General features: G+C 42.6%; 1 protein-coding gene across 2 annotated transcripts; it reads left to right on the top strand.

Moving 5' to 3' along the window:
- The first annotated feature begins 1,263 nt into the window (after nucleotides 1-1,263).
- On the top strand, nucleotides 1,264-13,438 carry efna1a (ephrin-A1a). 2 transcript variants are annotated; one of them, XM_078268062.1, is made up of 5 exons: nucleotides 1,264-1,581; nucleotides 11,772-12,067; nucleotides 12,606-12,671; nucleotides 12,771-12,866; nucleotides 12,996-13,438. In XM_078268062.1, exons 1-5 carry the CDS (start codon nucleotides 1,484-1,486, stop codon nucleotides 13,109-13,111), a joined length of 672 nt encoding a protein of 223 aa, XP_078124188.1. In that variant the 5' UTR covers nucleotides 1,264-1,483; the 3' UTR covers nucleotides 13,112-13,438. The 2 variants fall into 2 exon arrangements, with proteins under 2 accessions (XP_078124188.1, XP_078124187.1); XM_078268061.1 differs by having other exon boundaries at nucleotides 12,993-13,438.
- Nucleotides 13,439-14,339: the final 901 nt, after the last annotated feature.

Raw genomic sequence — 14,339 nt, 5'->3', positions numbered from 1 at the left:
CCAAACTATGTGCAGTTATCTGTTTGAATGTATTACAGTATCCAGAATGGTTGCCCCTTTTTTTACTTACTTTTCTTTACTTTTTGTTGATATCTTATAAGCTGTTGTGCTGCAAAGCAGGCATAGCAAATAAAGTGCCATGTCAAGCAGAAGCAGGCTTGAAACTCCCCCTCTGGCAATATGGCTCACTAGGCTGAACAAGCAGCTTGCAGTCCAGATTATCCTTGTCAATAGAACAGAAAATGAGAATCGGGATTTACAATGTATCTAACAGCATGGAGGTTAAATGCTTCCAGTTGACGGTACAGTCTTGACTATCTACATTTGACATTTTATAAATGATTTCAAAGGCTCAAAATGCCATCATATTCAAAGTTAAGGGGGATTTTACTTCCATGCTGATATTACAAATGAACACATAGTGAAAAAGAGTCATAGAAAACCTGTAGATAAGATAGATAAAAAGAAATAACTGCGCAAACACACCAGATACAGTACTCAGCAAGGGTGGTGCACTTCAGTGATGGATAAGAGCTCAGGAGAAAAACTCAACAGTTTAAATTAGACATTGGAATGAATAACTGGAACAACTTTACAAGGAAATGCAATAGCCTAGCAACAAATACAATAAAATAATGTTTTGCAGCTTTTAATGTTCAGGATTCATTTACAATGTGCAGAGAGCTGCTTAAATAACTCTATGGTATTTTTTAGGCTGTATTTTGTGTTTTTAAGTGTTCATGTTTTTGTCTCTCCTGTAGGAGAGAATTTATGTTTCATACGAGCAATGAAAATGTTTACTTAACATGCCAATAACATTAAAAAAAATATATCATATGAATAAATGATGAGTGATTTCCTGTTTTACAACACTTGTTTATATGCAACATAATAAAGGCAGTGACTCATTGTGGTTTTACCTGTAGCTATTCTCAGAGCATGATCTGATCAACTTTCTAGAGGTGGTAAAATCCTTGAGGAAAGAATTTAAAAGTATAGGGTACTAAAGAATTACACATTCAACTGTCCAAAGAAATCCAGAAAAATATTTCTAAATGGTATGTTGCAGGGCAATTTCAACATACTGTACATGCTGGGCTTGTAATAACGTGTACAACACGTAAACATACATACAGTATACAGAGAAACCTGCGGAACTCGCGTCTCTCGGACAGCCCTCTGATTGGTCCCCCGGTAGAAAAGGCGGGGCTCGCGGCTGTGTGCGTTTCACAAAACCAGCCACCACGCAGCTCGAGCGTTCATTCACTACGGATTTGTCGAGTTGCTCATACCTCTCTACAGTTTTTATTCCTGTACGAATCTATTTGCTTTTTTCTTGTATACCAACTGCATGCGTAAAGTGTTTTTAATCGCGCAGTCTCCAGGTGCGCGGACAAGTTCTTCTCGGTGAACTTTTTGGTGGTTTTTTTTTCTCAACCTACCTGAGTTGTTTCCTCTCTGCACGCCTCCACTCCTCTCCACCATGGATTTGGTTTGGATTGTGGGCTTCGTTGTGAGCGTCTGCGCCTGGTTTGCTTCAGCGGAGCGACACAGCGTCTACTGGAACAGCACGAATTCAAAGTAAGTATCTCATTTAATTAGTGTTTTCCCCTGTTCATTTAGGGCTCTTGAACCCACCCTTGCACACTTCTTTATTTATCAATGCACAAAGTTGCATAGTGTTTTAAATATACAAGGACTTTTAACCTAATTCTCAGTGCCGATTAGATCATTATGATCCATACTCCGATGCATTTGAATACTTGCAACTCATGCATATTCAGCGAGCTTGTTGTGATGAATTTGTGATGGAAGCAACTGGCTGCTGTTGTCATGATAATGCAAGACAGTTGGGAGTCTCGCCCCCTTCCTCCCTTCCTCCCTCCATTTCTGGGCTCGAACCTGTTATTATCTGGCTGTTTACCTGTAATACTTTGTCGAACCTGTTCAGATTTAATCACAATGTTTCACAATACCTGTGTATGCAGCGGGATTAGTTACACCAGGTAATGCATCTATTTGTCTTTGTGAACTGACAGTGAGCTAATAGCACATACTTTTCAGGCGATGGCTCCTTTAAAGGTGAATGTATGTTTCATGGACAGAGAAATGCAAGAATGTTTTGGTTTTTTGGGGGTTTTTTTCTTCTTCTACATTTCAGGACATGATTGAGTATGACCTTTTGGATACTACTAAAATACATCTTATTTGGACTCTTTATGCACACGTGTCTTTTCTGCATTGTCTTCTGAGTTTATTTATTGCAGGAGTGCAGCAATAATTTAGCAGTGCAGCACTCAGTTTAAATACACTGTTAAAAGTCAGTGAATTTGTTATATTGGTTCTGTGTGTCTTCATTCAAAGGCCTGAAATCTTATAGGGGATGATTTTTCCCTCAAGAGTTCTATATATTTTTTGTGTTGGTTTTACAGGTCTGACTCGCAGCACAACGTGTTGAAATATCAGTTGCAATATCCTCCCCATCTGACAGAGTCCTAACCTTTTGTGTGAAGTGGGAGTTTGCAGCAGATCCTAAATCAAGAGATATCACATGGGGTTTGCGTGGCTGTCAGGGAGACATAGGGGTGTTCATATTTCAGGTGGTGAGACGAGTAATAATGGTGTATGACAGAGGAGGTAACTTGAGGCCTGCCCAGTAGGTCACGCTGTGGGAGAGAGATGGATTGCTCAGGGAGAAGAAATTGGAGCTGAAATTGTTGGGGCGAGGGGCCATTTGGAATAAGTGGGGGTCAATTAGAATTATGTTTGATGATGGCTGGGGTGAAATGGCTCAGGGGTACCAGGAGGGTTAGGTTTATACACCACAAATGAACTTGTACATGCACCCACACACAAACCCACCCATTTGCTCAATCGGACAGGCAAGCACAAACCAAACTCCTGGCAGACAATCACTCAATCACAAACTAGGACACTCAATCACACCAACTGACGCCATCTAAATCAATCAGTGTTGGGCTCACACGCTCTCTCTGCTGTACAAACAGATGCTTTGTCTTGGTTGCAAACACCCAGATATTCAAATATTCTCCCACAAGCTTAAATACAACCACTGTAACCCTGTGGTTAAAGCTACATCATTTACAGAAAGGTCACAATTACAGCGACAAAACCTTTCACTCAATTTAAGAAATAAAGTCCCAGATGGAAAGGCGTTTTGTTGTGTTCCCAGCCGTGGAACGACCATGATTGTGTGTGTGTGTGTGTGTGTATATATATATATGTGTGTGTGTGTATATATATATATATATATATATATATATATATATATATATATATATATATATATATATATATATATATATATATATATATATATATATATATATATATATATATATATATATATGCATGCATGCATATGTATATATATATATGCATGCATGCGCAGGCTACTGATAATCCGCCCTTTTGCACTTGCTATTTTTTTTCCCCCGGATGACTGTGCTAAATCTCTCTATTTGATCACTTTTAATCCTGTATTCGCAGAAAAAGCACAGAGTCTCTGAGATGTTTTCATTTGGTACTTTTCATCATTCCCGGTAATCTGCTCTCCCCTCTGACCCATTACTTGATCCAGCGTGTTGACGTCCATCTTTTCTCTTGTGAGATGTGTTTTCCCTCTGTGTTGTTCCATCCCGTTGTTCAGAGTGTGTGTGTGTGTGTTTTTACTTTAACGTTTATTTGTAACCTTTTGTGTCTGATTAATGTGTCTTAATTACAGCACCGGTTTGATTCCAAGAAAGAGGCTCCCTAGTATGCCCAGTCAGTTCGGGTCCCTGCATGCCAGTGTGTGTACGTGTCTTTTGTGAAGGGAGTGTCTGTGCAGAAGCCCGCATATGTGTGTGAGCACTCACATCACCAGATTCGAGTGACTCACACACTCTCTTACACATTAACCCCAGTCTCATATATATATATATATATATATATATATATATATATATATATATATATATATATATATATATATATATATATATATATATATATATATATATATATATAATGTCACACAGTTGTGAGTGATGCTAACATCATCCCAGGAGCCCTCTGGACTCTACAGCTCCGATGTGAGGCAATAATCTGCTCATTCACTGCTTCTTCCTCCCTTTTCCCTGCTGACAGAGCATGAGTAGACCACCAACCTCCCCCTCTCCTCCTCTTCTCCTCCTCTGCTTTGTACCTGTCTCCCCCTCTCTCCAGCAGCTCCCTCCCCCTCTTCTTGGCAAAGTTCCCTTTTCAACTTCTGTTCTTGGGTCTCCAGTTTTGCGAGTCTGTTAACCATTTCATGGCTCTCTCATGAGAGAAGTTTGAGCCACTGTTTATTTTAACTATCATCCTCATCATCACCTTTTCAGTTTTTGGTAACCCATTTTTAAGATAATCTGTTCTAACCATGAAGTCTTGGTTTTTGCTATGCCTTTTTTAATCAGCTTTTTGATTTTGTTAAAACACTTCCAGATCGTTTCAGCTTACCATTGCTGGTGCGGTGGTTTAATTAATTCAATTGAATATGCTTTTGTGCTGTGTTGACTCAAATGAGGGAGGTATTTAAGGCATGTTTCACCCACATGAAGTTTTTTTTGTGGTATTTACCCAGTCAATATGGGTGTTTTGTGATGCTTCCCATACAAATTGGGGAATAGTCTTCACGGTGAGCCACAGAAAGAGAATAGTAACTGGTGTGACCAATTGGGATCAGAGTTCGCTATGTGATGAAGTGGCACAGCCTCTATCAATCTGTCAGTCATTCTGTCACGGCGGTGGTCCCTGAATACTGGCTGCCACTCAGGCCAGCCCCTCTTCACACGGCCATGGCTCTGCCTCTGGGAAACTCTCATTCTTCCCCCTCCTGTCTTTTCGGTCCCCTTTACTCCTTCACCAGCTTTTATCTCAACTTTACAAGCTGTCCCTTTTCAGTCTATTATTTCCTTACCTCCAACTCTGGCTCACGGAGCAGGGGGGAAGGAGGGAAGCATGCTAAGAGGTGTGGAATTTTTATATCGTTCTTGGCACCCATGGCGATCCGTCACAAGGCACTTTGCCCTTTCCTTCACGCTCCCCCTCCCTCAGCTTTTTCTTAAAGCTTCCTTATTCTATCTCCCCATGAAAAGCCACTCTAGTCTTCCCAGCAAACCTGTTTCTTTTTTTTCCCTCTTGTCTGTGTGTGCTTCTCCCCTCTTCTTGAGTGTCTTGCTGAAGCAGTGAAAGTGGTAAAGCCACTCTGAGAACTCAAACCATGTAAGGACAGGACTTAAATGAAGAAAAAAAACAAAGGTATACATGTAGGAGTGGCTTACATGTCTGTTTGTCTTCCGTGCACGTGAGTGTGCACATGTTTGAGAGATGAAGAGTAAGATTGGGTAGTCAGTGGATGTGATTGTGTGACCACAACAGATATGGGATTGCTGCGATTTCCAATTAATCTGAACCGAAGCTACTTTCCTTTTTTAAAAACTGCATGTTTCCCACTTCACTTCCTAATCCAGCCTATGCTCTAACCCCCTCCACCACCACATCTATTCAGTAAAGTTCTAAATCTTAATCTGTCTTTTTCTTGCATTGTCTGTCCCCTCCCACCACCCTTAATCTGGCCTTGTAATCTGTCTGGTGAAATCAATCTGGGGACAAAACTCTGAGATGGTCAAATGGATGGTAATCGCCTCTTATAGGTTCAATGCGCATTGAACCTATAACCTATGAACACGTTTCCTATCTTATACAGTCTGTAAGAAGACTTTACCTTAGTGAGTTCCAAAAACTGATTGTTCGATATTCCCACTTTTGCCAGTGTCAAGGGCGGGAGGGCTTGTTTTATTGACTGCACTAGATAAAGAATCAGGCCAAATGTTTTAACTTAACTGTCGGCATTACCAAAGTCTGCACGCTGTCTGCTGTGTATTTCCCTGTGAAGTGCTGCACTTCCTGGCTACGTCTTTTCCCGGGAAAACAGCGTATCCTGTCTGCACAATAAACAATACAGTTCTCACACCAACACACGCAAGACTGTAAAAGTCTGGAGTTGATTGAATTTCCCAGGCTTGTATGAGAAACAAATTTGTTCAAACTCTGAGAATAGGTCTATTATTTGTTTAGGGATTTTTAATAGTGATTGATTTTATGAGGGATGTGCTCAACTGTCGAGCTTTGAGGATGATTTGGGATCCGGCTCCCTGCGCTGCTGTCAAATCTCTGTGTCTCTATTTGGGGTTCTCCTCTGATCAGTGTCACCCCCGCCAGTGTTTCTCTGCCCCCTGCCCATCCTCGTGTCTCTACCTTATCTTCGCAGCAGACTTCCTCTCTCCTTTCCACTTTGCTCCTCCTTTCTGCGCTGCTTCACAACTCTATAACCCCCACACAAAAATGAAAGAGGAAGACAAACTCCATTAGTACACAGATTTATGATTAATTAGTGGAGCCTGCACTATCATTCTCATAGTATGTGAGGCAGAGATAGTGTGTGTCCTCCTAAACTTATTTGTCAAATCTTGGTTACATTCAACAGCGTTGTATCTGTTTGAATGAGATAGCAAGAGTCAGATATTATCTCTGAAAATGAACCATTGTTTTGTTGTGTAAATAAGGGTCATTGTGTAACATTTGTTTTTCTCTTTCCTTTTTTCTCCTGTTTGTTAGATGTCTAGGCTAGTGTGTAAACATATCCCCACAGCAAATACTGCCACCCCCTAGAGGTCAGTTGTGTTATTGCAATTATTACTATTGGATATCTGTAAACAAGAACAACTACTACTACTACTACTACTACATTTAAAAAAATAAATAAAAAATAAATTTATTAACTGTGGCCTGTACTCACACATTGTTTCCCCATGGAATTCATTAAGCCACAACCTCAGACTGTGTTTGCAGAAAAAAAGAAACATCAGTATGAAAGAGTCGCCTCGTGGAAATCAATCCAGCAAAATCGATTTTCTTGTACAGACATTTGCCCCCTGAGAAATGTGATGTCAGTGGTGACCTTTGTGTTCTGGCCCTTCTTTTTAAGATACAAATGGCTCAGGGGACAGCTTGAGACAGTTGGAAAGAGCATATATATTCATCTAAGCCTTCTTATTGCAGTGGAATCAGCCAATTATTTCTCTGCTGGACTTAAAGCTTTGTCACTTTGCTGGGTGACAGAAGGAGCTATGCAAGTTCAGCCAGGAACGCCAGCAGAATGACCAATGTTCCGGACAGACAAAGGTTGAATGACAGACGGGAGAAATCTGACTGAGATGGATGACAAAAAGTCAAACGGTGCAAAGAATGAAAGCTGAAATATTATGTTAAAAAATAGGAGCAAAATGAGTTGGACCATATTTGTTTCTATGACAACCCCAGCATACCCACGCTACAATGTGCTCTGCAGAACGGTGGGTCAGAAAGTTGCATATTTGGAATACCACCAGGAACTGTTTTGTGATTGGTTTTGCAAGTCTGCGGTGGGGGAGGGACAGAGTTAACATGAGGATCTGGTTTGCTTATTGAGTGATGAAAGACGGACAGAGAGTGGGAGGGGACGGGTGACATTGATGGATGAATAGATAGACAGACCAAACAAAAAGAGGTTGAGCAAGAACATTAAACAGTCTGTCTTAACTAAACTCATGATGCACCTCTAAAAGGCTTCACCTCCATCTGATGTGCCACCTCCCTTGTGGAGTCGTGTAGAAAGGCTCCCTTGTGTTACTCTGTTAACACCTCTCACTTTCCCCTCTGCAACCATGGACACACTTTTACATACACATTCATATGTCTCTTTTTGAACTCAAAACTCCAGTGTAAAGAAGTAATACCCCTTCTCTGTATGAGAACAATAGGGATGGAAAAAATACTCCACCCTGCCTATTTCACCCTTACTCTGTCCCCAGCCCTTCAGCCCCCGCTCTGGGCCTCCCTGTCCACTTTAAGCCCCTGTATTAGGCAGGGTCTGGTGCTGATGAATGGACCAGAGCTGAGCCTCTGCAGCACCCAATAATCCAGGCTTGGACGAGCCGATTAGGCGGTCCCCACATTCCGGTTCACTCATCTGTGACGCAGGCCAGTCACCTTTTACTTCGCATTAATGGCGTGTGTAAAATCCAGAAGGAAAATAATCATGGTTATATGGTTTGGGTGACAGCACAGGTTAAGTAGTCTAGAGCTCCTGTTTTTAGATGTAGTGGTGGATATATGCGGTTTGTCCTTTGCCTTTTATGGGCCTTAAAAAAGTTGTGAATCGATCTTTTAAAGAGAGCGGTTCCTGTCATAGCACCTGTCTATAGAATTTGAAATGCACAAGGCCCCTTCTTGCTGACTGTTCATGTATAAAATTCTCTGGTGCTGACTTGGCGATTGTCCGACCTTTGATCCACATTGCGGCCTCTTCACATCAGAGGTCCAGCATTCCACAGGGCGATAGAGTGCAGAGATGAGAGGGTGATGGATGGATGAAAGGAGGGGCTATAGGTGGAGAAGAAAGCAAAATGCTGGCCAGAGAGATTAAAGAAGAGAGATTAGACTCCTGCTCCTGAAGAGGCTCCAATAAATCAGGAATTCCTTCTTAGGAAGGGAGGAAGAGTGGCCCGGAACAGCCTGTAGTCTAATTTTCACCAGACTGTGCGCTCACATACACACATTACTGACATTTATTATCCACCTTATCATGACTGAAACACACTCCCAGATTCTTCAGAGCTCTACAGACGCAACACGCACATACTCCAACACAAACAGTCGCACATTTAAACGTCTCCAGCTAAGACAGACACACAAGCACATAATCCCTGCTGCATATCTGCCATACCTCAACAAATCATCCTTAAGTAGAGAATACAACTCCTCCATGCTGTTACATCTGCTAAAATTTCAAGCATCGCTGTCATTTAAAGAGGGCATCCTTGGATAAACAATGGGAATAAATCAGACGTCCTGTTGGCAGAGAGATGGATACAGTCTGGTGGTGTAAATAACAGGGCAGATTTTGTTTGCTAAAGTGAAGGTGGCATGATTTGACTTTGTCAGCTAAACCTTTTCACACAAATGCCTAAGCTCTCTTTGAAGTGTGTTACTCCAATCAGTTAATTAAGCAGATGATGTGGAACGTTTCAATGCATCGGCGTTAGAGGGGAACAAAAGGCAGCAGGATAATCAAAACTATTTGCCATTAATAAAAGGGGCTTGACCAGCCTCCCCGGGTGTGTATTCAGCCACTGTTCTCTCTGCTAAGTGATGTATTCCATCAGCACAGCCATGTTGTGAATAGAGACACTGTATGAAACGGTGGCATTGATAAAGAAACTGTAGCACTTTCATAGATACTTTTACTGAGAAACTTCAAAAGACAAGTCCAACTCAAGCCCTTTGACCCCCCACACCCACGCCTATTCATGCCCTCTGCCTCCCCCGAAAAAGGGGCTGCGAAGTGGGGAGCAGGAGGGCATAATTACCCCCTCCAGGGCAACTTTAATACCCTTTTTTGTGTTTTAATTGCACCCCCCCTTCGCCCCCCCCTTTGATGAACACATTGGGAGCATACCACAACCAGTTTGTAATCCGGGTTTGGAGGGAGGGATTGGTATAGGGAGTTTGTTTGTGTGTGTTTGCAGGGGGGTGATAACTCTGTCAGGCAAAAGCAGACAACAGTGTTTGTTCAATAGTGTTATCGATTCGACTAGAATTGAAAGTGGCAGGGGGAAAAAACACTTTAACGCCAATCTGGTAAACAGAGCGTGGCAGGCAAACTGCAGATAAGCACTAAGCTGTCTGGAACATGGCAAAATGATAATTATTGCCCCCCACCCCCAAAAGTTGGCTGGGGCACACTATTATCAGCCCAGTTAGATGGAAGTTTCATCAGTATACTGAAAAGGTGGTTGTTTTCTAATGGGCCCGTGCTGCTGTTGTAATGGTGTTGCTGGCTAATCTGGTCATCAGTATTGAGGTAATGCAGTCAGGCGGAGAGGGCTAAAGGGGTGGGGGGAGCAGGAGTCAGGGCCCGGTGTTTGGAGCCACAGCGTCTGTCCTTTTTACCAGGGGGTACCAGGGAGACCCCTGGCCAAAAACAGCAGCTAACCAGCGACAGGGGCCTGTGCACTTTGATCGTTAGTCACACATATGGACCTTGTCACACAAACTCCCCAAATGCTGCTTGTTACATTCAGGGGGTTTATGAGAAAAATTCTAGAAGAAACATCTACTCCTGTGAGGTTTTTATTTATTTTTTTATTTTTTTCTGTGCTAAAGGTGTCCGATTGGCACCCTGCAGGCTTTTGGGAACTCATAAGTCTTTGAGATCTGTAGATCTGATTTAAATAGCGGTCCGTAACTCACACTGGCTGCCTGACTTTTTGGGGTTGTTGAAAACCTGATGAACCATTCATGTATTCATTGCAAAAGCAACAAAACCCTATATTAGACACACATTCTTCTTGTGTGTTGTGAAAATATTGAAGTCTGTCAAATTTCATCCATTCTCGGAGAACCCCTGGTGATCCAGAACAGTAGTAGATGGTAAACTGATAGGCATTGCCTTGGGGGGAGGGGCGGGGTGGATGGGTGCAAATAGTAGGTAGCTACTGCTTTAGGTTGTTGAGAGATGGGAATTACTGGGGTGGGTGTGTGTGTGTGTGTGTGTGTGTGTGTGAGAGTTTTTGTGTGTTGCTAGCGGCCAGCTACTGCTCTAGGCTGGTGATAGATGGCTTTGGCTGAGAAGAGAGCATTAGCTGTGAGCCGCCCTTGGAGCAGTCACTCAGTCAGGGGGAAGGGAACAAAGCTGAAATACCTTTTTAGTGACAATTCCCTGGAGATAAACTCATAATATCTCTGAAAGAAAATCCAGGAGGGGGAAGGAATCACGGACAGTTGAGATAAAGCTAATTTAAACTGCCTCAGAGTATATTAAGTCTTTCTATAATAATTAAATGGTGTTTGTGGGGACATTTGAAGCATGCTGAAATAAGATTTCTGCGAGTGCTTCTTTGACCCACGTCCAAGGGGAGAGTTTACTGAAGAACATCATAAAGAGGGTGGAGAGGGTGGAGGAGGGAAGGGAGAGATGAGGGGAGGCAGACAGTCTGACTGTGTCTCTCTATTTGTAATGAGAGGGAGTGTGGTGGGAGATGGTTACAGGCCGTCAGCAGACTCATTTTGAATGTGTCCGCCTGTCTCTCTGACCCTAATGAATGGCTTAAAACATGTGACTTTTTACTCTTATCTCAATCTTTAGTATACTCTGGTGTGTGTCTGCTTCTGTTAAAGTGAATCTGTAATCATGCATTCTGCCTCTTTATCTGTGGGTGTTGGTGTGTAGCTTTGCAGATGTCGATACTCATCTCCTGTCTTGACAGGCTGACTGCTAATGTTTCTCTGTAAACATCATTTAACTCCTGTGGGACGTGGGATCAATGTGCACTCGTTACTAACTCAACACGGCAGCAAGTAGCAGCAGCTACACTGGTCTCACGTTCATCCATATTTATGCACATGTTCTCTGCAGATCATTCTTCCCCTTATTGCGTTTTCCCCTCTTCATTCCACTCCAACACACACATGTATCCTCACTCACAAACTCTTTCTCTTGCTCTCTATCTCTCATTCCCAGGCCTCTCAGTCTTTCCTCTGATTTCCCTGTTGTACGCTGGCGTGTAGCCGATCAATATATAATCACAGGTTTTGAGGCTTATATTTATTACTGCTCCGATGCCATAACCACGGCTATCAGTCTCCTGCCGCTTGCATAACCGTCCCCTTCTGCCTCCTCCCTGTAGGTTTCTCTGGGACGACTACACCGTGGAGGTGAAGCTCAATGACTACCTGGACATCGTTTGCCCCCATTACCCTCAGGGTGAGGTGCCATTGCTGGATGCTGAGCGATACGTGCTCTACATGGTGGAGCGCGAGGACTATGAATCCTGCAAGCCCCAATCATATGACCAGATGCGCTGGGAGTGTGGTCATCCATTTGCTCCTCACGCCCCTGAGAAGTTCTCGGAAAAGTTCCAGCGTTTTACTCCGTTTACTCTGGGAAAGGAGTTCCGCCAAGGAGAAAGCTACTATTATATCTGTAAGTGTCAATATAGCCAAAATTATTACAATTAATCTTGAGGGGGACTCGAATGTGTGTACCAAATGTAATGGCAACCCATCCAATACATAGGATTCATCATATGGGAACAATATCATGGCAATCTTAGAATTGAGATATTTCAGTCTGGTGTTAGACTGACTGACTGAAGGAATTGAGGGCAAAGTTCTGCATTTTTGCTGTTTTTCTGCTAACTGTGATATGCTGGACCTAAGCCTAACATGGACATTTAACTGGGGTGTCGGCTGAGTTTGCCAGGTTTATTCAACACTTACCCTGCTAGACTGTAACCACAAAGAGCAAGCAGTGTTGTCACACCGACCATGGCTGTAATTAGATAAACTGCAGGACAAGACACACTTTGCCTGGTCACAGATGGCTTCCTAAGCTTTGTCCATGCTCCTGTCTGTTGCCAAGTGTTTGTGTGTGGGTGCATGCATGAAGGTGAATTAAGGGGCCAGTGGAGTATAAGTGCATTAGTTAGGATGTTAACTCCTGTGTGGTTTCTTCCCGGCAGCCAAACCTTTGCACCACCATGGACAGGAGTGCCTCAGGCTCAGGGTGGACGTCGTAGCTGCTGATGGTGAGTTTAAACTCATTTCTGGCTGTAAGGAGAGCAGTTCTGATAGTTGTAAGGCTATACCCAAGCAGAGTAATTGAAGGCATTCTTCTTTTCCTTCAGGCTCTCAAGAAGCCAGAGTGGCTAAAGGAGGCACAGGTGGGGCTGAAGTTGAAGCTGGGGGTGGGGTTCACAACCCGTCCAACAGACTGCCTGCAGGTATGTTGACCAACCATGCGTCCTTTCTAATTATCCCTGACCATAAAACAATCTAGGCACATTCAGGATTACTTTGGGGTGTCAATATGTGGTGCTAATGTGTCTTCTTTATCTCCCATCTTCAAGCAGATGACCCAGTGGTAATCCTGCCAGATGTCCAGAAGAGTGTACGGTCAAACTCTGAAGTGACGTCCCTCTCAATCCTCTCATTGCTAGTCCCATCATTACTGCTATTGTTGCACTGAGAGTACATGAAAGGACTGCTGTTGGCAGTCCTTTTGGCTGTTTTTTCAGGGACTACAATGAAGACAGTCCGTGGGGATGAAACCACTGACTCAAAAAGACAGTTATCCATGCCCAGTGCTGGCCACAGGGAGAGACTTTTGAAGCTTGTAAAGTACAGATGGACTCTCTTGCACTACACGTGCTGAGTAACTCCTGAGCATTTGAGACAAAGTATGTGTGCTTAGTCTTATTTTCCAAAAGGTGACAGTATTTTTATTTTTTTTCATGGAAAGACCCAAGTTCTTCTTGATTTGAATTTTTTTTTTAGGGCTCTGTCAAAAAAAAAATGAACCCCTTTTGGATGACAACCCTATAGAAGAAAATATGAAGAAGTTGAAGAGGAACCTAAAGCGGCCGAAGAACAATCAAGAGCAAAGGCACCAACTCTGTTTGAATTACATAAATTTAGATTTTGAGCCAAAGATCAGTCTTCTCTCCAACTTGTACACTATTCCACCCTTGAGTATCGTGTACTATTTGTTGTATTGTTATCGTAATGGTATTGAGTGGCTGATGTCCCAAGTGATTACTTTCTCTAAATGTAGCATTGGCAGACACAGGGGCTCTTCTCATGACTACCATTCCTTTGTGAACTCGACCATGTGCTTATATACTGTAGCACTAATACTGCACAGTACAGATGCACCAAGATACACTCCACAACACTGTTATACACACACACAGACACACACAGACATCATAAGACATGAAAACACACCACATTGAACTGTGTTGTGTACATTCTGTGAAGATAATTTATAACATTTGCAGCTGAGATGTTTTACTGTATATACCATGTGCTCACAAAATAAAATGTTTACTGTTGGCAATGGGGAGAGCTTTTTTTCTCTCTCCCTCTCCCCCTCCTGGTAGAGTTAGTACTTGTGTGAAAGGAAAAATGTGTGAGTTGTAGCGAGAGTAAGAAAAGGGAGCGATTGATTGAAAAGAGTTATAAGACAAAATGTTTTTCTGCCAAAAGCAAACACTGAGATGTTGTGTGTATCGCAGAGAGGCTGGACTTCTCTGTTTGTTGGATCTTGCCGCTGTATTGGTTAAACTGTGTGACATGAAGTGCTGGTATCTTTCATTACAACAGGAACGAACCTTGTGTATCATGGTGCTTTCCTTCATAAGTTCAACACCCAGCATATACTTCTAAACACAGTGAAATTATTTACACTTTCAGAA

The sequence above is a fragment of the Sander vitreus genome, chromosome 14 (assembly GCF_031162955.1).
Source record: "Sander vitreus isolate 19-12246 chromosome 14, sanVit1, whole genome shotgun sequence".
Lineage (NCBI taxonomy): Eukaryota > Metazoa > Chordata > Actinopteri > Perciformes > Percidae > Sander > Sander vitreus.
This window is presented reverse-complemented; position numbering and strand designations above follow the sequence as displayed.